At 38.7% G+C, this 27,109-nt stretch overlaps 2 protein-coding genes across 4 annotated transcripts in view; one reads left to right on the forward strand and one right to left on the reverse strand.

Annotated features, from left to right (window-relative positions):
* The window catches only part of LOC145995981 (QRFP-like peptide receptor), a 539,079-nt gene that overhangs the window by 281,956 nt on the left and 230,014 nt on the right, over positions 1 to 27,109 (forward strand). The window lies entirely within an intron of this gene.
* The window catches only part of LOC145996432 (serine protease inhibitor dipetalogastin-like), a 123,511-nt gene that overhangs the window by 18,879 nt on the left and 77,523 nt on the right, over positions 1 to 27,109 (reverse strand). For all 3 annotated transcript variants that reach the window (XM_083132907.1, XM_083132908.1, XM_083132906.1), the window contains 2 exons: positions 17,499 to 17,654; positions 1,717 to 1,896 (listed from right to left, as the gene is read on the reverse strand). In XM_083132907.1, coding sequence (XP_082989033.1) covers positions 1,717 to 1,896; positions 17,499 to 17,654 — 336 coding nt within the window. The remainder of the gene's footprint in view (positions 1 to 1,716; positions 1,897 to 17,498; positions 17,655 to 27,109) is intronic.

Here is a 27,109-nt window from a genome sequence, read left to right on the forward strand (position 1 = left end):
GAAGTATCCAATTTTGCAACGAGAGAGTCGGTTATTGAATCACTTTACGGTTGAGGTGGAGTCAGAACTAAGATTGTAATAGGACCCAAGATGCGAAATCTATGAGACTATTTTTTTTTAAAAAAGCTTCGAAGTATTGAAATTGTGTCCTTTAGTACAGACCTATTGCTGATCTACATATATTTTCAACTTTAAGTTGTGCCTGTATACCTTAAGAAGAATAAGTCTTGGGGTCCACGTGCAGTCACTTATGAGCCACTGCGAAGGCCTTTCCACCCATCTGCCTGCAATCTAAGGCCATTGTCGAACTTTCTCCTCCATTAGTAAACTGGCTGGTGTGGTAAACATGCACAGAGATATTGAATTTTCATTTGCCGAGAAATTTCTATAACTTTTAGGCTGACAGAGGGCAAGAAACAATCCCCTTCACTGGTGCAAGTGTGTACAGGAGACGCCATCTTTAAAATATAAAAAATTGCGCTTTGAATCTCACTTGATTAGCGTTGCAACCTTGAGGTCGTTTTGTAAATAACAGTTGATACCTAATATAAATTTGAGCTGTATACAGAGTCTCTTACAACTTTAATTGGACTTTTAAGGTTTCATTTGACTCTTGTAATACAATAAACATATTCTTGACATCGCGTTTTGAGAGTACTCGGTGCAGCCATAATTTCAAGGAGAGTTACATAACGCTACGCGCAAGGAGATTGGTCAGTTACCGTGACGTAGTAATCCTTGGCTCCCACAAAAAAAGGCACGTCACATATTAAAACACAGTTTAACCTTTACACCGCCGAGCGGGTTTTCGAAAGTAAGCCCTCTCTGGCCGCGGCCTTTGCGCGCGATTTTTAAATTTTTACACCTATTTCAGAAAAACGTTATATCTCTGAGACTATTTGAGAAATCTACTTCGGGCAACTTTTGTTTTGCAGCTAGAACAACAGGGTATGTAAATGTGCAGGAATCAAAACGCTAAATCCAATAAGAGGTGTTAAGTGGGCCACTGCCCCCAACTATCAATGAAAAAATCATAAAAACGGGGAGTTTTTTTCACATATTCGATAATGTAATGCACCCAGATACATGAAATAATGACTTTCATTCGGTTGAGAAAGGACAATTCTTTGAAAATAAGGCTAAAGTTTACGTCCCCTTCCAAAAATAGCGGGGGAAGAGGGGGCAAACTCCCCATTTTTATGATTGTTTCATTGAAAGTTGGGGTCGTGCCCCACCCAACCACTCTTATTGCCTTTGGCGTTTTGATTCCTTCATGGTTGCATGCCCTGATGGTTTAGCTGCGACACAAAAGTTACCCGAAGTAGATTGGTCAAATAGTCTACGACTTAGAACATTTTTTGTCAAATAAGTGTACAAATTTAAAATTCGCGCCAGCTTCCATACGTAACTTTGGGGTCGGGGGGAGGGGTCCTGGGTGGGTGGGTTTTCTTCCACATGACATTTCAAAGTTTCATCTGTCAGCGTTTACAACCTCACATACAAGTATGAAGGTGCTAAAATCACTTGAACTTTTTAATCAGCACGATGGGTCACCACTGACCCATCGGCCCACTACGCCTATATTTTCTATGGGTCACATGTGACCCATTGGCCGAGTAAAGGTTAAAACCACTAAAACGTGTTTAAAACATTAATAAAAATGTTCTTTGTAATTACAAATTTTACCAACTCTGATATATATACACCAATACTCACCACTTCTGTTCCTCTTAACGCACTCAAACGCGAAAGGGTTTCCATATGTTTTGCCGTCACTGCCACACACAGGACTGTCCACTGGTCTGTGTCTTGCAACAGTACAAGGATCTTCCAGCTTTTCTGCGGCGTGTAGCATTTCTTCGACTGTACACTCTCCACCGTGAATTATCTTCAACCCTGGCACAGTAAACAAACATAAGAATAACCATGGAAAATCCATATTGAAAAATCAAACTAATGTCAACATTTACTACAACTAGTAGCATGATCAAGAAAGTATGGGACCCTAACTCCACACCCTCTATACGCCTTCATAGCGTGGTGCAAAGTACAGGGAAGCACTTTACTTTTTTAATTAGCTGCTTTAATGCTCTTCTTAGGAAAGAGTTCTATTCACTTACTCATTAATATATACTTAACATCAGCAGTGTTCATTGGAATTCAGAAGTTAAGGTCATGTGTGCTGTTTCTTTACGATGCATCTCTCAATCACTAGAAATGTGGTGTATTTAAACTAGTCAATAAATGCATTTTTGACATATTGTAGCAGGTATTATGCATTATTAGTCATAGTTTTCTCAGTACAGTAGCCGCACGGTAGACCTATACAATTGGGTTTCAGTACTTTTCGTAGTTCACAGTAGAAGATAACTAACATCAGTAGAATTGTGTACATTGTAAACAGTAGAAATTCCAGCACAATTGATTCTACAATTGAAAACAAACTTAAAATTTGATACAATTCACCAATTGGAAATTGTCGTGCAGAGATTCAGATTGAACCCAATTAATTCCGACATATTTATTGGGCATCCAATTGAATCCAATTCATGCCACTCGAGAGCAATTCAATCCAATTGAAATTCCAAATGTAACCAACAAATTTATTAACAATATCAGAAGTAATATTCTCGTCATACAGAAGCTCCAACGTGCATTCTTAATGCCAGGTCGAATGTAGGGATGGCCAGATCCGGATCCTGGCGGATCCGAAATCCGGATTCGGATGGTTCTGGATCCTAAAATTTTTCGGATCCGGATCCGGATCCAGAATTTTCGGATCCGGATCCGGTACTTTTGGATCCGGGTCCGGAATTTTCGGATCCGGATCCGTTTTGCCATCCAACATGCGCTTCTTTGGAAAGTAAGAATGTGTTTATAACATATTGTTACCTGCTAATATACATATTGTAGAGATATGGAGACCATTAGACCGAGAAAACCTCGTCATGTTAATATTCACGCTTGTTCATTTCCTGCACTTGTCCGACCAGCGAGCGATCTCAAGAATGCGCTAACTTGTAACTTTCGTAAACCAAGGAACTGGAAGGCAAACGCGTGGATCTAAACAAGATCTATCGTGTTCGAAAGGTTTAACAACCTTTCGACGCCTGAGATTATAAAAGCAAGCTCCGTCCCGGAGCTAGCTCTCTTTTGATTCTGACACTCATCGACGCTACATGGATAACTAGTCCGATACAACACGTTACACTGCTAGCTACAACGATGGAACACGGAGTTACCGCTGCCTAGCATGCTACAAGGCGCAAGGGATCGCTTGGCTTGGTGAACTGAGGATCGCTGGTTAGAACCTTGGAACTGTCACGATTCGGTCTGCGAGAAGCATTAGGACAAGACATCACACACATCTACCAGGTATGAACAAGCGTGAATAACCTTTTACTCCAACTTTCCATATCTCTACCCTCCTACGGAGCAGGTTCAGCCATCAAACATTATTAAGCTCTACCTAAATGTTTAAATGAAACTTCCCTGTGACCTCTCTAACCCCAGGAAACGGGGTTACAACATGGTGGAGTTGCTTCAGGCCCTTTTTGCAATTGCGTACCCTCCTGTGCGAATTGCTTTACATTAAATTATTCTCTCCCCCCCCCCCCTCCCTCCCACTTTGGGAGCATTTTTAAAGTAAATTTTTAGTAATTCCAACGCATACTCCCATAAAACGCTTAAGATGCGTCAGACCCAGTAACAATTTTGTGTATTAACCTATGGAAAACAACCCCTCTTTTTCTTTTATGCCGAGCCCCCCCCCCTTTTTCAACAAAAATCTAGTTCTTCTGCATAACATGTATTCAAGCATCATTCACACAGGAATGAGAACATTTGCTTATACTTATTTGACCAGCGATATATTAATGACATAAATAACTGTATACCCATACTTTCATTTGTTCTTTGGTCAGCACGACGAACCTTCGTTTATGAATACGTCACAGATAGCGTTGCACGAACACCTAGATTCCTCCCTCGACCAAATCATAGAGTTAGCAACTGCAATCACGGCAAATCCAATAAATTCACGACCTTTATCCCCAAATCCCTCCCCTCCACTAACACGGTTAAGGTCTGCTAATAGAAATTACCCTCAATTTGTCCTTGGACTGCAAACACCCGACAGAAACCGACCCCAACCCTTAGCGAGTACCCCGGCTCCCGTTTCAACTTCCTCTAACACTGTTAATAACTCTGATCACTTAACTGTAGAAATTCCCACGACTAACATGGCCACCCAAATTCCAACTGCATTATACCCGGCACCATTTAGCGGAAATGACCCTAAGCACATTGACTCATTTTTCCTCAAGTTTCAAAATGTAGCACACGCCGCAGGATGGTCGGAAGCTAAGCGTAAAGAGATGTTACCTTTATTTTTGACGGACACCGCTTTAACTTATTTTCATGACATACAGAAACGACCCAATTTTGTAGACTTGACATACACCCATATCAAAGACGAACTAAGTACGCTATTTAGGGGAACATACTTGTCAGCAGATCCTGTACAGATAATTCTCCAGAGAAAACAGGTGGTAAGCGAACCCATTCACACCTACATTATTGCTAAAAAGGCATTAGTCCAGCAATACTTCCCGAACGCCACTGAAGAACAAACTCTCTCTTACATCATCACGGGACTGCGAGCCAAATACATTGGCTGTTTAACCAACAAGCATTTTGCTAGAACAGAAGAATTAATTGCCCACCTACAGAATTTCGAACGCCAGCAGTCATTAATTAATTCCCGTCTGTTGGAAGAGAAATTGGAAATTGATCAGGTCATCGCTCAGGCAAGCTTACCCCAGACATTCACCCCGTCACCACTTCACAGCTGTCCGCATGCACAGGTCTATTCCCCCCTCCCCAGTAGTGCACACAACCGAGCTCAGCACTTTGTACCATACAACCAGTGTCCATCTTTTTCTCTCCCACCATTGACACCACAAGTCCAAAGTCTACAGTCCAATCCGGCTCTCGTAAATAATAGTTCCCACACAGTGTATCAAGGAATGCATCATATACCGAGTTCTGATAGTGCCCGCTGCGCGGCGACACTAGCCGTACCCAGAGTAGAACACGCTCCAAGTGCTGCCTCTGGTGACGAAATAAACAAACTTTCGTCACAACTCTCGACCTTAAATCTGCACTCGAACGAGGAGATGAACGCCAGTTCTCTCTTCAACCTTTGCTCAAATGTGCTGGAATTTGCGAAGACGGCTAATCAAAACGCCCATAACAGAGGTTTCAACAAGGGGAATAATAAGTCCTCTTCCTACAGAAATAATAATAATTCTAGAGCTAATCACAGAGGTAACTTTCGATCGAACTCAAGAGGCCAGTTCAGAAATAATGGTAACAAGAGGTTTCAACGTCGAGATCAGGCTAATCGCGACGATGCAAATACCTCAGCCTGCAAGTTTTGTGGTCGTTATAATCACGAGAGCGACAACTGCTTTTACAAACCACAACGAGACAGTGTTTTAAACTAAAATCGTCTTCGACTTGCAGGAACGAAATCGAAGATAATACCAGATTAGATAAAGTTCCTATAATTGAGAGAAATGGCCTATACTTTATTAATAGTAGCATACAAGGAAAACAGGTAGATTTACTTATTGACGTGGGTTCCCAAATCTCAATTTATCCTTCCCATCTTCTCCCTATTGAAAGAAAAACATACAAAGTACAATCCACAATCCAAGGTGTGTCCGGATCGAAACTGAGTGTGTCTGAAATTGTCGTTCTTCCTATCATAATTGGAAAGCGTAAATATTCGCACCCATTTAGAATAGTAGATTCAGTTAACGTCCCTCCCCTTTTAGGAAATGACTTTTTACGAACGCAGAGGTGCGAAATGTCGCTAAAAGACAATACAATAACTCTTTGTCATTTAGGACGTACTCCTGATTATAGTATTTTAAGATCAAAGTACAAGACTCACCAGCTGTCGCATGACATATTTACCCAAATTGAAAATGCAAATGTGTATGAGGGAAAAGCTACCCTTTCAAACACAGTTCAGTTAAGTCCACGATCCAAGACTTATATCAATTTGAACATTACCACTACGACACCTAATACCCATAAGCCTGTACTTTTTACACCATCTGCTTCCTTTATGAGCCAACATCCAGTAGTCCTTCCCAATGCTGCAGTAAACCCGCAGTCACCTGTCATTCACATACACAACCCTACGGAAACCACAATCACTTTGGAAAGTGACACAATAGTAGGCGAAATATCGACATGTGAAATTTTAACTGACGTTACTTCCGTTTGGGAACATAAAAGTGAAGATGTTGCATTTTCATACTCTTGTAATGAAAATACTACAGTAAAACAACAACTTAGTGAAAGTCAAAACAAATTTGACCCCTCCCTCCTCACAGTTAACCCTGATATTCCCCGAGAAGAAAGAGAAAAAATCCTAAAGCTCGCATACACGTATGCAGATATTTTTCTCTGGCCAGGGGATAAATTGACGAAAACTAATGTTTTGGAATACGATATCAAACTGACAGATGACAACCCAGTGTATGCCAAAACCTACCCTATTCCTTTTCATTACCGAGAACCCATGAAACAGGAAGTTCAGAAGTTACTAGACCAAGGTGTTATAGAACGCTGTGAAGGGAGTCCCTATCGACACCCAGTCCTATTAGTTAAGAAACCCAATGGGACTTACCGTTTTATTTCTGATATGAGAGCGCTTAATGACATAATAGCTCCGATTTCCTTACAATCCCCAGACATAAAAACCATCATGACAGAGATGGCTGGAAAGAAATATTACTCAATTTTGGATATGTCCAGTGCATTTTTTCAGGTTGGATTAACAGAACGTTCTAAGGACATTACCGCCTTTTCTATTAACAATCTTGGCAGTTTTAGGTATGCTAGGTTATGCCAGGGATTGAAAACATCCCCCGGTGTAATGAATCGCGTAAGCGAACTTGCCCTTAGCGGAATAGACAGTTCAGAACTTTCTGTTTACACTGATGATATTATTATTTACAGTTCAAATCTCCCACACATGCTTAACATACTGGACAGAGTGTTTCAAAAGTTACGAACAGCATCCCTTAAATTATCACCCTCTAAGTGTAGACTAGCTTTTACCGAAGTAAAAGTCCTTGGTAATTTGGTATCTCAAAAGGGAGTTAAAATTTCAGAACACATTCTTAAAGCTATTTTGGAATATCCCACCCCTACCACCAAACGCAAGCTTCGTAGTTTTCTAGGACTTGTAAATTTCATTCGACGATTTGTGCAAGGTTTTGCAGGACCAACAGAATGTTTATTTAAGCTTCTTAAAACGAATGTTAAGTTTCAATGGACTGATGAACACCAGAAAAGCTTCGAAACACTGAAAGAAATGATCACGTCCGCCCCTATCCTCCGCCCTTATGACCCTAAACGGCCCTCATATGTATACATTGACGCGAGCGGAGAAGGAGTTGGAGGATCGCTGTTACAGCCTGATGGCGAAGGAAATTTACATCCATGTGCCTATTGTTCACGAGCCTTAACAGAAACAGAGAAAAGAGCTGACACATTTTCACTCGAAATTGCAGGTGCATATTACGTACTGAAATCTTTCAAATTTTTTCTTATGAATCAACATTTTGTGGTTCTCACAGACAATAAAGCCTTATCTTATCTTCGTTCAACTAAACACCATAGTTCTATTTTAGGAAGAAGAGCCCTTTATTTTCAGAATTTTGATTTCGAAATAAGGCATGTCAGCGCTAGTAAAAATGAACTTGCGGATGCACTCTCCCGTGCAAGTTTACCGCTTGACAAGACTAATCATGACAAGAAAGATGATGATGATGATGATGACTTATTCTTTCATCAAGTATTTCATGCACAAGCAGCAGATTTTGATATTAGTTCAGAACAACGTAAAGACCCCTATTTCAGAGACATTATTGATGTATTAGAAAACAAAGATAAAGCTAGTGACCCTAAACTAGAAAAGCTTTCGTATTCTTATGTACTCAAAAATGGAGTCTTATACAGGACTAATAAAATCAAAACTGGTAATAGGGATAGACTTTGTATTCCTCATGCATTAAGAAATCAAGTTTTCGACCTTATTCATGCACACAAAATGAATGGAAGTCACCAAGGCGCACAAAAGACATATAATTTAATGCTTATGCGTTACTTTTTCCCCAATATGAAGAAATTTGTGTACGATAAGGTTAGACATTGCATCCCTTGTCAGATTTCAAAGAAACCACAAGGTTCTAAACCGCATACGCTGCAAACATTTCAACCAGCCCAAATTCCGTTCCAACGAATTCATATTGACGTATGTGGTCCTTTAGTCTCTTCAAAAACGCACAAATACAAATATTTCCTATCAGTAGTTGATAGTTGTACAAGGTATGTAATTACAGCTCCTTTGGCTAATCACGATGCACAAAACATAGCAACAGCCCTAGTTGAGAAAGTCTTTTTAGTCCATGGCATCCCAGAGACGATCTATTTAGATCGTTCGACGCCCAATTCAAGTTTACTCTTACGAGAGTTAGCCAATATTACAGGTGTACAACTAAAATATGTCGATACTTGTGCCCATTTCACGAATGGATTAGTTGAGAGTTCATTTAGTTACTTAAAGAAAGCTATGAGAGTCTTTGTGTTAGAAAAGAAAGCTTCGTGGTGTGATTATTTGGCTAGCGCAGCGTTCAGCCACAACGTTACAATCCATTCTGGATCCCTCCAGAGTCCGTATTTTACTTTATTTGGCTACAACCCAAGGATCTTAGCTGACGCTGTCCTTCCTTCGAACCCCGACAATGTTTCCCAGACGAACGCACAGAGACTTGAACTCCTGACCTCCATACGTAAGACCGCACATGACAACTTGAACAAGCGTTACGAACAGCAGAAAAGGTACGTAGACAGCACTTCTAGGAAAATACAATACTCACCAGGACAACATGTATGGATTCTAGATGCCACTCCAACTCCAGGTGTGTCAAAAGCCTTTGCGTCCTCTTATAAGTACAAAGGAACTATTCTTCGCAAAGTTAACGAGAATTCCTACGAGGTAACTTACATCGACGGGAGAAGTAAACAAAAGACTGACGCTATTACTATTTCTAGACTCAAAGCCCGCTACGACTAGTGCCATGAAAATCCCACTAACATTCATTAACACGCCACTCCATTGTCACTCGCTTTAGCCTCCTCGCTCGTCGTTGCCTACATTGCACGTGCTAGCATGATCCAGCATTTTCTCACGCTCATCGACTCCCCTCCCCCCCTCTTTCCACTCCCAGTGCACGAAATGCATTTCTGCGTTAGAACGAACTCATTTTTATTTTTAATACAACATGGTTATTTTTATTTTTAACAAGATTAGGATTATAGAATGCTATCTCAATCGTCGGAACATTTATAATACATCTCTTGCCTAATAATTAATTTTCTTACAGATATTTTAATGTTATTTTATAATTTGCGTTTAAACGCATGGTAATAGTCAGAACATATCACTTAGCTGATTTGACTAATAAGTACTTAGTGTGTTTATGATCCGAACTAGCAAATATTTTTTTTTTCCCCATTTGCTGGTACATATACGCTCAAATGAAGAAAAAAGTACAAAGAAATAAAGAACGAATGAACTAAGATAGATCAAGATGAATGATCTAAAGAACAAATGAACTGCGTAGAACTTGCTTGAACTTTTGGCTTTTTGGCCATAGCAATTATTTTTTTTATTTACGCTTAGGTGTCACGCGAACTGCTTCTTTGAAAGCTGCAATGCACTAAATATGTTAATAAAGCATATAATAAAATAGGCAAATGTTCCCACTCTCTCCTTTAATTTTAGAATTCAAATATTGATAGCATACAACATGGTATAGCTCATATCCCATGAAATTAAAACCTACTCTATTTTTTTTAATGAACTATTACACAAATCTATTACTTACTCTTTTTCACTTATTTTTCAATTTTTTTTTTTAGCAGCGAATCGAAGGCGCTTAAACCTTTGTCCACAAGACACGTAAAATTCTTGCAATTGTTTTTATAAACGACATTTACACATATTACAGAAGGAAATGTCTCGTAATCACTTAGTTCGTTCTATTATCGCTGAATTCCCCTTTCTTTTCTCATTTCAGACCCCTACAACAAGATGTCTCCGGTTCATTATGCTATTATCGCATCCATCGTAATAGCTCTTCTTGGCATACTTATTTTATTGGCATTATTAATTATATCTTGCTGTCGTTCCCCCAAATCACCTGTCACCACACCACAACTACGATTAAAGAAACTTTCCATCAGTGCCCCGATTGCTTTACAATCACTTTCACATGCCCCGGAGACACCAGTCATTCCCACACCACCCCCTCTTCCCCCGGCCCCTTTCACTAATGGTACGAAACAGATAATTACTCCCACTCAATGTACCACCATTCTTTCGAAAGGACGCCGACTTTCGGCACCTCAAGTCAAGCCACCGCCGCCCCCGGCCCCTATCCCGGCTAAGCCGACTATTCCACCTATTCCCCCCCCATTCCCCCCCGGCGAACTTCCCACAGGTAAACCTGTTAATCATAAACAGGCCCCCTTAAAAACTCTACATCATATAAGTAATAACGCCCCTAACGCCCCTTCGCCGTCATTCAAATTAGATATTACCTCCCCTCCCCCCCAAAATAATTCACCAGTTTTAACTGAAAGTCCCTTTTCAGTCGATTTCATAACCCGTCATCATTTATTGTAACTCTCCTCCACTACCTTTTGCTTTTTCCTAATTTTTCCTTTTACGCTTGTTTCATTATCTCATCGCCACGGATGTTCCTGGACCCATGACATCACCGGCTTGTACCATCGAGCGACAGACCTAGGCCCATCGCAGAGACCAACAACGATTTTGTGGAGTTCCAGCACCAACAAGGACCCGTTCCCGTCTGGACCCCATGGCTGATTTTTCCATCTTCCACGCCGCGACCCAGATGTGGAGCGCTTACCCAGGACGTTTCTTGCCCCGAAGCGCCATCGCAAATTTGACTTCCAGACTCAACTTCGCTGACGTCACGGCGATCTACATCGACAGGCCCCGCCCACTCCGTGCGTAATGCCCGTGTTTACTGACGACACATGATCCTTATTGTTATTTGTCATCGGCTACAAGTGTTCCGGTGCTCAGCTACTTCAAGTACCGTAAGGCACACGCTATTAGTACAAACATATGTCATTTACAGTGCCAAAGTTTGTGCCCATGAATGCTACCCATATTGGATTAGAGATACGTCTCTTTCTTTTGTGTTTTTTTTTTTTATCGTCAGCTGCACAGCACGTCCCGCCTATGGCGGCATGCAGTTTACAGAGTTGCCATAGGTAACATCCTCAAGGCTCCGCCCAGCATTGTGTATCTTCCGCCGAGTGTACTTTGAGCCCAGCACACAGTAAATACAACCGCTTGCGGTTCCCGGCGTTTTCTCACACTGTGCTGACATGTGTTGTTTTTTTTTTATTATTATTGTGCTGTCATCACTCAACCAAAACTAGTTCAGTGTCACACTTATGTAATTATTTTTATCCATGCCTCAAGACTTAGTTATTGTGCTCGTACTTTTTGAGTTTATAAGAGGCTATGACCTACAATTTTATTACTTTTTTTTCTCTACGTGGTTTTATATATTTTTCTCAACGGTGTTTGGTGCCACGATATGATATGACTCTTCTGGTGATTTCAATTTTTTTTACGGTGATGTGATTCTTCTAGTGATTGGTTTACTGTATAGGTCTTCTACACGTTTGATTTGTTAATAAATCCTAATTTTTTTTAAATATAATCTACTCCGGACGAAATAGTCGACCATCACAGAGTGGCTCGATTATTTCAACAAGGGGAATGTAGAGATATGGAGACCATTAGACCGAGAAAACCTCGTCATGTTAATATTCACGCTTGTTCATTTCCTGCACTTGTCCGACCAGCGAGCGATCTCAAGAATGCGCTAACTTGTAACTTTCGTAAACCAAGGAACTGGAAGGCAAACGCGTGGATCTAAACAAGATCTATCGTGTTCGAAAGGTTTAACAACCTTTCGACGCCTGAGATTATAAAAGCAAGCTCCGTCCCGGAGCTAGCTCTCTTTTGATTCTGACACTCATCGACGCTACATGGATAACTAGTCCGATACAACACGTTACACTGCTAGCTACAACGATGGAACACGGAGTTACCGCTGCCTAGCATGCTACAAGGCGCAAGGGATCGCTTGGCTTGGTGAACTGAGGATCGCTGGTTAGAACCTTGGAACTGTCACGATTCGGTCTGCGAGAAGCATTAGGACAAGACATCACACACATCTACCAGGTATGAACAAGCGTGAATAACCTTTTACTCCAACTTTCCATATCTCTACCCTCCTACGGAGCAGGTTCAGCCATCAAACATTATTAAGCTCTACCTAAATGTTTAAATGAAACTTCCCTGTGACCTCTCTAACCCCAGGAAACGGGGTTACAACAATATATATATATATATATATATATATATATATATATATATATATATATATATATATAATATACATACATACACATATACATATAGTGTGTGTGCGCGCGTGCACGATTTGTAATTAATTAATACACTTACAAGGGAGGTCTAAATCTCCCCCTCCGATTTCCATGAAACTTGGCAGGTGTATAGAGGCCCCCCTCAAATGTCAAGATGAGGAGAAATTGAAGTGGGGATCTGACCCCGAAACCACGTAAATATGGCGTAGGAAGAAAGAGGGGGCATAGGGCCTCTCTATACACCTGCCAAATTTCATGGGAATCGGTGGGGGACACAGGGGTTAGATGATCCCCACGTCAATTGGTCCTCATCTTGATATTTGAGGTGGGTTTTGCCCCTTAAAACAGTTTTTTTCTAGCCGAAACAAAAAAAACACAAAATAAACACGTATTTCTTCCTTTGGGCCCCTCTATATACTTGCGAAGTTTCATGAAAATTGGAGGGGGACACATGGGTCATATCCTTTCTTCAATTTGTCCTCATCTTGACATTTGAGGGGATTTTGCCCCCTAAAACAGTTTTTAGCTGAAACAAAAAAAAACATGTATTTCTTCCTTTGGGCCCCTCTATACACCTGCGAAGTTTCATGTAAATCGAAGGGGAACATAGGGGTCAGATCCTCACTTCAATTTGTCCACATCTTGACAATTGAGTGGGTTTTGCCCTGTAAAACAGTTTTTTTCGCTGAAACAAAAAAAACACGTAATTCTTCCTTTGGGCCCCACTATACGCTTGCCAAGTTTCATGGAAATCGGAGGGGGACACATAGGTCAAATGCCCACTTAAATTTGTCCTCATATTGACATTTGAGGGGGGTTGCCCCCCAAAACAGTTTTTTAGCCGAAACAAAAAAAACACACGTATTTCTTCCTTTGGACCCGTTTATACACACAACTGCCAAGTATCATGGAAATCGGAGGGGGACACAGGGGTCAGATCCTCACTTCAATTTGACCTCATCTTGACATTTGAGGGGTTTTTGCCTCCTAAAACCGTTTTTTAGCTGAAACAAAAAAAGCACCTATTTCTTCCATTGGGCCTCACTATACACCTGCCAAGTTTCCTGGAAATCGGAGGGACACAGAGGTCAAATCCCCACTTCAATTTGTCCTCATCTTGACATTTGAGGGGGTTTTGCCCCCTAAAACCGTTTTTTTAGCTGAAACAAAAAAAAAACACGTATTTCTTCCATTGGGCCCCACTATACACCTGCCAAATCTCATGGAAATCGGAGGGACGCAGGGGTCAGATCCTCACTTCAATTTGTCCTCATCTTGACATTTGAGGGGGTTTTGCCCCCTAAAACAGTTTTTTAGCTGAAACAAAAAAAACGTATTTCTTCCTTTGGGCCCGTGTATACACACACCTGCCAAGTATCATGGAAATCGGAGGGGGACACAGGGGTCAGATCCTCACTTCAATTTGTCCTCATCTTGACATTTGAGGAGGTTTTGCCCCCTAAAACAGTTTTTTTTAGCTGAAACAAAAAAAAACACGTATTTCTTCCTTTTGGCCCCACTATACATCTGCCAAGTTTCATGGAAAGCGGAGGGGGACACTTAGATAACCTCCCTTGTTAGTCTTACACTTTGTAATTATGTAACACTGCATATATTATAATGTTTTATTTTAATTTGTAAAACTGTAACTGTAGAACAATTGTATAATTTTTGTATAACATTTCTATCTTGTTATATGTGTTAAAGGTTTCATCCTGGAATGAAATGTCTCACATTTATGTGTGTTTTCATTTCCAATACATTCGAATGAATACATATTCGTTTCAATGGCATTTACAAAATCACCTCTGACATTTTATGTTAAACAAATAAGATTATTTTTGTGCACGAGTGTGATAGCCGATGCGTAGCAAAGTATTTTAGGAACAACACTTGAAAAAATTCTTGTTGGACTAACTAATGAAAAATTTCTTTGTAATCGAAGATCATAATACCTTTTAAGGTGTGGTAATATTATAATGGGATTGAGATACGAAACTCTCGGATTCGGATTTTCGGATCCGGAACTCTCGGATCCGGATCCGTTTGGCCATCCCTAGTCGAATGAAGAGATAAAAAGGTAAGTTTTCCATAGCTCACTAAGTTTGATTTACGCAATACAAGGTTCAAGAATTTAGACAAACGAAGAGCTGTAGACCACCGACATGGCCGCTTAAATAACCTGTACGATATATTCTGAGAGTAATTTAGTTATATATGCATGTGCGTTGCAAGAAATGATTGTAAGAGGGAGTCGAACCATTCCCAAAATGTGAATAATAATAATAATAGTTATGATTATTATAATACAATTATAACCATTATAAACTAATAAAACCATTTGAGTCCTATTATATTATTACACTGGTCAACACTGATTTTGGTACAGACAAGCTGTATGCTGAACAATACTACAGACCACAAGATCAACGGTAATGCGAAAGCAAAAAGTGGCTATCACGTCAGGATTAAAAGTTATGTGCGAAAATACAATGTTATAATATATGTTAGTATTATAATAAGCTATTCATATACCGTATTACACATGTACAGTTGGACGATTTGTCGTTGATTCACTGAAACCCTTTTGAAAGACTTGTTTCACCCCTATTTTTATTTCAACGTTTAATTGCAAGTATAGGGCAACCCCCTGAGATGTCAAAGGTAAAAAAAAGAAGTAAACTTTGTTTGTTACACGATACAGATGATGACGCATGCTAGAGTGAACGCAGTACTACTTTCAACTGTCTCTTAGTTTAGAGTTGAAACAGAATGCCGCAACATTACAAACAGCGATTATCTTCTGTTCAAAACAGTAGACGTGGTTCAGTGAGTGTGGATCGAGTTTGTTCGTGTGCACGAAACAGTGGGGGCGAGGAGGGGCACTTTCCCCCCACTTTTCGCCACCTTTGCCCCCGCACTATGTTAAACCTTATCTACAAAGTGGAATATACTGTCTTTGCCCCCCCCAGTTTTTCCCCCAGTTTTGGAACCCAATCGCCGCCACTGGCACGAAACATTAACAATGAAGAAAAACTTTCCCTACCCCGAAATCCTAAAAATATTAATTCAACACTATAACGGCGAGAAGGGTCAAAATGATCCTTACATTCATTGTTTTTGTTTTTTTAATAACTATCCCGTTTTTCTTATTCTTTTCCTCGATATTTTGTGACACTTCATAATTATTTGTCCATTTTAGGATGGTGTATTTAAATCTACAAAATATATTTTTTTCTGTGAAATTTCACGTTATACCCCTAGAACAACAGAAGGGGTCAATTTGACCCCTGTAAAGTTTCATTTATAAGTGTAGCAATATCATCCTGTATCATCTTGTGTTTAGCGTGTTCTCACTTGTCTCAGTTTACATGCACGTCGTCATTTATATAGTTCTTGGGCCGGGAAGGAAATGTCCGAACATGTCGTGTCAAGTAGCAGTTTCTTGTGGTGAAATGTTGCGTGTTCTGGAGTGTTCACTTGTTGATCATTATTATTTGTAATCAAAATGTATTACAAACAAACTAAACACTTTGATTATAATACATAAAACACAGAAATTATATAAAGTGAAATAAAGTTCCATTTCAAAATAATTAGAAATTTTAAAATGTATTTCTTATGAGGGGTCAAAATAACATCTTTCTGCTGTTCTAGGGGTATCGAATCCTCTGCCGTTCTATCTTAAATAGTGCATAGTGGTAGTTATTAATTTTACTTCCTTAGTTAGATTAAACGTTATCATTAGACGTCGGATTTTCATGTAATATCAAAGTACAAAATATGTACATAAATATGTAACAATAATTGATAAAATATGTACCTAAATATGTATTGTCAAAAGGAAATGTAGCTAAATATGTAGTATCAAAGAATATGTAATATTAATAATATTCTAGTATCCAAGCAATTTCAAGAATTCTGCTAGATATTTATTTATTTGAACATATTCAACATAATTTTAAGAACATAAGTTGTTCAAATTAAAATTTGTGTCAAATTTATAAACTCAAGATAGCACAGCAATTTGTACATATTTAAGAAGCCAATTTTGTCAACTATTAATTACTTTTCACATTGCAAATTAATGTCGAATATGTAAATATGCAAGAGAGCTCTTTGTAACTTTCGAAACAAATTGTTAAGAAAAAAGCTTCTACAGAAAGAACAATCGAATAAAAATACATAGCTACTTTTGTAGTTTTTGTAAAATTGAACATATTGTGTAACTCGCTACGTACAGGAAAGTAGCTTCCTTGTCCACAGATGCCAAGTTTCTAGGTGCCTTGCCTAAACCTAAAAGCGAAACGAAAATATGTAACCAGAGAGGGAGGGGGGGGGGGACTCCAGCATCTTTCGATAAATAATAGTTCCAGTATTTTTTTTGTCTTCAGCCTGTCTTTTGGCTTCCCTGTCAATTTTAGGTGAGCGTAAGCACTACGTATCTCATTGATTAGAAAATATGACATCACATGAGCTGCACATTTTCTTCATGTTTCAGAGATCGAAAATATAGAAAAAAGGATCAGAATAGGAAAACATTACCGAAATATGTTGTTTTATGTAAAGTAAAATAGCAAATATGTAAAATATGTAATATCCTGGCAAATATATAAAAATATGTAACATGAAACTTATGCAAAATCATGTCAGTTATGTAATTCGTTGACATTTTCGTGTTCAAGGTATGTATCTAGAAAGGAATAGACTATTTAATTACATACAAATCCAAGCTCTGGTTATAATGTACTGAAAAATTAATGTTCAGAGCTTCTACCCTTCCCACGTTTTCGCCTTTAGATGGCGGCTGCTGATAAGAGATAAGCCCCCCCACTCGAAATAAACTAAAGGGTATGGGCCTGGTACACTACGGATGTGCTTATCTTAGGAAACGCACAAACATTAATATAATAACTTACCTGGATTGTATGGCAAAAGGCAGCGTACTTCTTGAGGACTCTTGTACGTGATGCCATTCGAACCACACACTGGTATTCCGAAATATGTCTCAGGGCTGCATGGATAACGAGGTTGAAATTGATCGAAGCATTCACCTTCGGTGACGTCACTTCCATCTACAGGAAAAAAATATCAGGCGTTGTGATCTAGTATAACTGAGAGGTGAAGTGACTTTGAATTTGAAGTTCACTTTAAGTGGTATTGAAACCAATATGTGACTACAACTGGTATCGAACCAGGAACTCCTTGAGCACATGGCGACGACGTTACGACTACGCCATCGGGGAGGCCTTGAGTGACTTTCCCGTAAACACTCAAATGCCAACTTCTCTTCCAAGGACTGCGCCCTGTAATCAAGGGGTCCCGGGTTCGATACCCTATGAAGGCACATAGTGGTTCGGATCCCACTTTAAACTGTAGGTCCGGTCCCGAGTGGACTTAAAACACCAACTCAATCAATCTTGCCTATGTGTGTTAGTGGTTGTGCCTTCATGATGTGAAACGTATTCCCATCCTCCCTACAGTCCAGACCTAGCATCATGCAACTTTTTCTTTTCCCCAATTTGATTATACTCCTTCCATCAAGAGAAACAGCAGTGAAGGCTGCGGAGGGGATTCTTAAGATGTGTTTGAAGACTGACAAAAACGCTGGGGCAAGTGCATTGCGTCCAATGGAGACTACCTTGAGAAAAGCCATCAATACTATGAGGAAGAGTAAACGTATGCAGAAAAAAAGAAAAGATAATTCTCTTTTGAACAGCCCTCGTAGAATTTTTAAAATGATCTCAGGTGTTCGATGTGATGGCGATTCCGGTCTAGGCACGATGGAAGGAATAACAATTATTACGAATGATTTTAGGGGTATTATCTTTCAACTGCTTGCTTCATTTCAGCCTGTTTTACGTTGTTGTGCCGAACGTCCAGTGGTGCAGTAATTTAAGTAATATAATAACTACATAGTGACTTATTCACATCATTTTCTCACAGAATATTTTACCAGAGCACCAATCTACAGTTGGTTCCAGTGAATTTATATTTTTCAGGATTTGATACAGCTTTATGAAAATACTTTCGAAAAAAAATCGGTCAATACTTTCTCGTTATGCAAGGATGTAATGTAAGAATGATTATATTAGTGCCTTCGAGTTGTTGTTGTGCCACTTAAACGCGGCCTGTGTAGCGATTGACATCACGCAGGTTGCCGGCGGGATCAGATGTACAGCCAACTGCAAAAAGAAAGGACACCTACATCCTAAAATACTCGCTAGCCCGCATGGCGATGTGTGTGTAGCCTAACTCTACGGCGATGTGAGAAGGTCGGTACAAAGCGTTCTTTTTACACTCAAGTGAGAAACTTAACATGCAGTGTTTCAAACATCACGCAACAGTACTTGCACCTTCATTTTTACGTTTCTACAGAGGTTGTAATACATCTATTTGCCAATTTGTGCCGCAACACCTAGAAATTAATCAATTAAGGAAATTTACGATAAACATTTGTCCAAAATGTCAATTTCGGGGGAGAAAAATAAATTACCATAGGATCGAAATTGGAAATTTGTTAGTGACATGGAGAACTTTATGGGCTTTGGGAATATCCATTTGAGAGAAGTAGCCATATTCGGCTATCTTGTGACCAGGGTTGTTAAATGTCCAGGAATTTTAAATACATTCAATGCTGGCCCAGAAGAGAAAATCAGCAAGCGTAAATGGGTTCTGGACCGTAAAGAACCTTTTTATCTGTAAAGTATTTCAATTCGGTCCAGGATCCTTTTTTTCCGGATGAATATAAAAACGGTCCAGGAACCTTTTTTCCGGATGAATATAAAAACGGTCCAGGAACCTTTTTTCCGGATGAATATAAAAACTGTCCAGGAACCTTTTTTCCGGATGAATATAAAAACGGTCCAGGAACCTTTTTTTCCGGATGAATATAAAAACGGTCCAGGAACCTTTTTTTCCGAATGAATATAAAAACGGTCCAGGAACCTTTTTTTCCGGATGAATATAAAAACGGTCCAGGAACCTTTTTTTTCCGGATGAATATAAAAACGGTCCAGGAACCTTTTTTCCGGATGAATATAAAAACGGTCCAGGAACCTTTTTTTTCCGGATGAATATAAAAACGGTCCAGGAACCTTTTTCCGGATGAATATAAAAACGGTCCAGGAACCTTTTTTCCGGATGAATATAAAAACGGTCCAGGAACCTTTTTTTCCGGATGAATATAAAAACGGTCCAGGAACCTTTTTTTCCGGATGAATATAAAAACGGTCCAGGAACCTTTTTTTCCGGATGAATATAAAAACGGTCCAGGAACCTTTTTTTTCCGGATGAATATAAAAACGGTCCAGGAACCTTTTTTTTCCGGATGAATATAAAAACGGTCCAGGAACCTTTTTTTTCCGGATGAATATAAAAACGGTCCAGGAACCTTTTTTTTTCCGGATGAATATATAAACGGTCCAGGAACCTTTTTTTTCCGGATGAATATAAAAACGGTCCAGGAACCTTTTTTTTCCGGATGAATATAAAAACGGTCCAGGAACCTTTTTTTTCCGGATGAATATAAAAACGGTCCAGGAACCTTTTTTTTCCGGATGAATATAAAAACGGTCCAGGAACCTTTTTTTTCCGGATGAATATAAAAACGGTCCAGGAACCTTTTTTTTTCGGATGAATATAAAAACGGTCCAGGAACCTTTTTTTTCCGGATGAATATAAAAACGGTCCAGGAACCTTTTTTTTCCGGATGAATATATAAACGGTCCAGGAACCTTTTTTTTCCGGATGAATATAAAAACGGTCCAGGAACCTTTTTTTCCGGATGAATATAAAAACGGTCCAGGAACCTTTTTTTTCCGGATGAATATAAAAACGGTCCAGGAACCTTTTTTTTCCGGATGAATATAAAAACGGTCCAGGAACCTTTTTTTTCCGGATGAATATAAAAACGGTCCAGGAACCTTTTTTCTCCGGATGAATATAAAAACGGTCCAGGAACCTTTTTTCTCCGGATGAATATAAAAACGGTCCAGGAACCTTTTTTTTCCGGATGAATATAAAAACGGTCCAGGAACCTTTTTTCCGGATGAATATAAAAACGGTCCAGGAACATTTTCTTTCCGGATGAATATAAAAACGGTCCAGGAACCTTTTTTTTCCGGATGAATATAAAAACGGTCCAGGAACCTTTTTTTTCCGGATGAATATAAAAACGGTCCAGGAACCTTTTTTCCGGATGAATTTAAATCGGTCCAGGAACCGTTTTTCAATGAAATAATACGCATCTTGTATCGAATTTAAATTGTGCGAAAGAAAAAAAATGTTCAGGCCCTGCAGCGGAACCCAATAGAACCCATTAGAATTTATGGGGTCCTGGACCTGAATCTAATATGACTGTAATTTCGGCTTTTATTTCGATCCAGCAAAAAAAAAAAAAAATTGTATAACAGCACATATTAATATTGACCCATTTTAAAATAAAATTTTGTTTTGCTTAGATCTGGAAATGTATTCCAATTTTTTGGCGTTCAGTCTCCTCCATTCTAGTCGCGGCTCTGAAATAGTCACTTTCCAGTTTATTTCCTTTTTCCATGCTTCTGTTCTTCATCACAAGAAACAAAGAGCGGACCTCCGTGACGATGCCAGGGGTTCGGGTTCGAATCCTGGCATGAGCATGGCTGTTCATCATATCACCACCCATCCTTATCGTCGCGATTAACCAAAAGTGGAAGAGAAGCGACGCTAAATAACAAAAATCAAATCAAATCATATACAGTATTAGTTGTAGAATGGCAATAGTTTTTGTTGGAACTATTTCCCACTCAATTTTGACCTTTTATGACAAGAAAATTAGCATTCAGTCTCATTCTCATAATATCTTTGAGATCCAAGCCTCATACATAAGGATAAGTGGATAAATATACACGCATATTTAAGTGTGTGTGTGTGAGAGAGAGAGAGAGAGAGAGAGAGAGAATTTGTGCTATGTAAGAACTGGAAGCTGTTTGTATGTTTTACAGATTTCTTCTTATTGAAAGGATATATATTTCTAACAAGCGAAGAAATTAGTGCAGTGTGAGGAGCTGCATGTATTTTTGCAGTAAATTCTGAGTAGATAAAATAAAAATGGGCAGTCAATCGAAATATTTCATGTCTTGTTAAAGCACCATTCCACGCTGAAATTTCGTACAATTTTGGATCTTTATGTTTTTTGCTTGTCGAGATATTGCAGTAGTGTAATTGATGATACTATAAACCCGAGAAATGATGAATCCCCCTCAGGCAGATTTGGCTACACTTAAAACTTGCTCAACATGCCCATATGAGCTTTTTGCTCAAGTGTGGTACTCCGTCTAATCCAAGATTTTTGTAAAAATGCCCTCGGGAAGTTCCTGTGAAATGATGAGCCCCCTCAGATTGATTTGCCTACACTTATAAAAGGCACTTCTGTCAGATTGTTGTCCATAAGCTTGTTAAAAATATGCCCCTCTTGAATTTTTTTTTGCCCACACTTAAAACTAGGCCACCCTCACACACACACACACACACACACACACACACACACATATATATATTTACTTCCGGTCCACTTCCGGTCCACTTCCGGTTTGCCTACTTCCGGTCCACTTCCGGTCCACTTGTGGCCTATTTCTGGTTTATTTATATTGCATTATGTTTTGCAACAAATTATTACCCAATATTATGCAATAAATTATTAGACATGTGTTGTTTTCTGATTGGTTGGTTATGACATAATGTGATGATGTGTTATATTCTGATTGGCTTATTGTTTCAGATGCTTTCAATGCGGTCTGTGCTTAGGCTATATAAAGAGATTTTGCATTGCATATCAGCCAGTATTGAGAGAGTTGTTGAAGAGTAAGGGTGTGTTGTTGCAGTGCTGCTCATATTTTTTTAAACACAAAAATATTGCAAATTTATATAAATTGAATTACAAATCTATTTGATTTAATATACAGAATTTTTGACAACCTGTCATAGGTTTATTAAGTATAGAGTTTTGATTTGAACCCCAAGAAATTTTATATAAATACCAAAGCCAAAAATATTAACACACATACACACACTAAATATACAAAACACACTGCTGAACCCAACTGATATTTTTTTATTAAGCATAGAATTTTGATTTGAACCCCAAGAAATTTTATATAAAAAACATAACAAAATTCTAATATTTATTTTTGTTTAACAGGTACAACAAGTTCTGAGCACATAAGCAGTTTCTGAGGAATACAAGGCAGCAGCAGCAGCAAGCAATTAACTTATAGAAGGCAGTGTGTATCATATCTAATTGCATGGATAATCTTGACACAGGATTTTTTGAGAGAAGATGTATTTCAAAATACATAAAATCTAAGTCACTTGTTGATGATTTAAAGCTTAGATTCTTTGGCCTGTCCGAGTATGACCTGTTTACAGTGCAAAATGAAACTGAAATGCAGTGGGTGCTTGCCAGTGACAGGCCATTTTAATGCCTCTATCTCAATTTTATCACCAAGTTTGAAAGGCTTGTATACAGCAGGTTCAGGAGAATTGTTGGATTGTTTGTTAATTTTTATACAGACAGGTGCCATTATAATTTAAGGTTGAAATTGTTTGACAATTATTGGTTCAACAATAGCTATGAGCGTTGTTTTGAGTATAGGATGCCCATGATTGCATCTCAGAGTTTAAATTGGAGACATTATAAATATTCAAATAAAATTATTAACAAGATATCTAAATATAAGAAGATTGAATTTGTTACAACTGATAATGGGAATTTGTACAGTGGTGAAGATTTTAATCCAGAGTTTGTATCAAATTCCAACTATATATATTTGAATGAGCTTGTCATGTATTTTATAAGGCAAAAATTTAGAGATTGCACTTATGATTGTATTGTTGAGGCACTGGGGCAGAATAATTTGCATAACATATGCAACTGTGGGAGAGTTTGTCCAGCCTCTCAGTGTGATTTCAGGCACAGGAATCTGGCAGTTGGGAATCAACCCGCAGCACGCAGCCCTGATTATTTCAGCAGAGACAGCAATCAAGGTAAATAAATATTTGCTGCAAGTGTAATTTAATTCTCTTCTCATCAGTGTAACACATTTCCTGTCTTATGCAGTTCCAAATCCCTGCCCCATCAGTGCTGTAGAAATATCAGCCAGGCTCGGGTCTGTATGCAGGAAGAGGCAAGATATTTGTTTGAAATCTGTTTTGAAGCCTGTACCTAATCACAGCACAGCTCTGTCAGAGATAGGGACAATGAGTAATATCTGTAATTAATAATTCAGTAATCATTTCTAACACGTTTAATTCTCTTCTCATCAGTGTAACAAATTTCCTGTCTTGTATCACATGCAAATCCCTGCTCATCAGTGCTGCAGCCAGGCTTGGGTCTGTATGCAGGAAGAGGCAAGATATTTGTTTGAAATCTGCTTGGGTATAATTTTCTGAAGCCTGTACCCATCACAGCATAGCTCTGTCAGAGATAGGGACATTGAGTAATAATTAATAATTATTCTTGTCAGTAATCAATTCTAACAAGTTTAATTTTTAATATGTTCTTCTCATCAGTGTAACAAATTTCCTGTCTCATGCAGTTCCAAATCCCTACCCATCATCAGTGCTGTAGAAATATGAGCCAGGCTCGGGTCTGTATGTAGGAAGAGGCAAGACATTTGTTTGAAATCTGCTTGGGTATAATTTTCTGAAGCCTGTACCTAATCACAGCACAGCTCTGTCAGAGTGTAACAAATTTCCTGTCTTGTTTCACATGCAGTTCCAAATCCCTGCCCAGCAGTGCTGCAGCCAGGCTCGGGTCTGTATTCAGGAACAGGCATAATATTTGTGAAATCTGCTTGGGTATAATTTTCTGAAGCCTGTACCCATCACAGCACAGCTCTGTCAGAGATAGGGACATTGAGTAATATCTGTAATCAATAATTAATAATTATTCTTGTCAGTAATCAATTCTAACAAGTTTAATTTTTAATAGGCTCTTCTCCTGTCTTGTTTCACATGCAGTTCCAAATCCCTGCCCATCAGTGCTGTAGAAATATCTTCCAGGCTCGGGTCTGTGTGTAGGAACAGGCAAGATATCTGCTTGGGCATAATTTTTTGAAGCCTGTACCCATCACAGCATAGCTCTGTCAGAGATAGGGACATTGAGTATGTATTATTACTGCACCTGCCCCATCTAACATGTTGCTGTGTTTCTTCAATACATTAGTCATAATCAATAAAATATTCAGAACAAACCTCTATAAGATATGACAACCTGCAACAATCTGGATGTATGAGATGTTTTATTTTCTGTATTTTTTAGGCTCTCTTGTTACAATCTTATTTCTCTCTCCAACATTGCCATCACTATAATTCCACATGTTCTATGCTAACAACTTCAAACCTGAAAACATATCTGTAATCAATAATTAATAATTATTCTTGTCAGTAATCAATTCTAATATTTAATTTTTAATATGTTCTTCTCATCAGTGTCCTGTCTTGTTTCACATGCAGTTCCAAATCCCTGCCCATCAGTGCTGCAGCCAGGCTCTGGGTCTGTGTGCAGGAAGTTTGTAGTTGAAATCTGCTTGGGTATAATTTTTTGAAGCCTGTACCTCATCACAGCATAGCTCTGTCAGAGATAGGGATATTGAGTATAAAATTATTACTGCACTATATTTTAAAACCTGCCCCATCTAACATTGCTGTGTTTCTTCATAATCAATAAAATATTCAGAACAAACCTCTATAAGATATGACAACCTGCAACAATCTGGATGTATGAGATGTTTTATTTTCTGTATTTTTCAGGCTCTCTTGTTACAATCTTGTTTCTCTCTTTAACATTGCCATCATTATATTAATATCTGCCACATGTTCTATGTTAACAACTTCATAATCGATGCAAAAAAAAATAAACCTGAAAACATATCTGTAATCTAATCAATTCTAACATTTAATTTTCAATAGGCTCTTCTCCTGTCTTGTTTTACATACAGTTCCATCCCTGCTCATTAGTGCTGTAGAAATATCAGCCAGGCTCGGGGGTCTGTGTGTAGGAACAGGCAAGATATTTGTTTGAAATCTGCTTGGGTATAATTTTCTGAAGCCTGTACCTAATAACAGAATCACAGCATAGCTCTGTCAGAGATAAGAACATTGAGTAATATCTGTAATCAACAATTAATAATTATTCTTGTCAGTAATCAATTCTAACAAGTTTAATTTTTAATAGGCTCTTCCTGTCTTGTTTTACATACAGTTCCAAATGCCCATCAGTGCTGTAGAAATATCAGCCAGGCTCGGGTCTGTGTGGAGGAAGAGGCATGATATTTGTTTGAAATCAGCTTGGGTATAATTTTTTGAAGCCTGTACCTCATCACAGCATTGCTCTGTCAGAGATAGGGACATTGAGTATAAACTTTATTGTGAAAACATATCTGTAATCAATAAGTCACTAACAAGTTTAATTCTTAATAGGCTCTTCTCTGTGTTGTTTCACATGCAGTTCCATCCCTGCCCATCAGTGCTGTAGAAATATCAGCCAGGCTCGGGGGGTCTGTATGCAGGAACAGGCATAGTTGAAATCTGCTTGGGTATAATTTTCTGAAGCCTGTACCTAATAATAACATCACAGCACAGCTCTGTCAGAGACAGGAGGGATATTCTTGTTACAATCTTGTTTCTCTCTGCAACATTGCCATCACTATAATAATATCTGCCACATATGTTGAAACATACATACATACGTTGAAACGTTTATATAGGAACAATGGTGGAAAATATCAGAATCAGATTATCAGCAGCAGCTATAAAGCAGCAACAGTGTCTTCTGGATTTACCTCCAGGGTCACTGTCTTGCCTGTCAATATTTTCACAAATATCTGCATTATATGTATATTTATAATGGCTGCTTCTCTATCAGAGCTATGCTGTGTTGCTATTATTAGGTACAGGCTTCAGAAAATTATACCCAAGCAGATTTCAAACAAATATCTTGCCTCTTCCTGCACACAGACCCGAGCCTGGCTGATATTTCTACAGCACTGATGGGCAGGGATTTGGAAATGTGAAACAAGACAGGAAATTTGTTACACTGATGAGTTAGAATTAATTACTGACAAGATTATTATTGATTACAGATATGTTTTCAGGTTTATTTTTTGCATCGATTATGAAGTTGTTAGATAGAACATGTGGCAGATATTATTATAGTTATGGCAATGTTGCAGAGAGAAACAAGATTGTAACGAGAGCCTGAAAAATACAGAAACAAAACATCTCATACATCCAGATTGTTGCAGGTTGTCATATCTTAGAGGTTTGTTCTGAATATAATTAAATTTATACTCAATGTCCCTATCTCTGACAGAGTTGTGCTGTGATGAGGTACAGGCTTCAGAGCAGATTTCAAACAAATATCTTGCCTCTTCCTGCATACAGACCCGAGCCTGGCTGAGCACTGATGTGAAGGGATTTGGAAATGTGAAACAAGACAGGAAATTTGTTACACTGATGAGAAGAAAATTAAACTTGTTAGAATTGATTA

Source organism: Lepisma saccharinum, chromosome 12, assembly GCF_977018435.1.
Source record: "Lepisma saccharinum chromosome 12, izLepSacc3.1, whole genome shotgun sequence".
Classification (NCBI taxonomy): Eukaryota; Metazoa; Arthropoda; class Insecta; order Zygentoma; family Lepismatidae; genus Lepisma; species Lepisma saccharinum.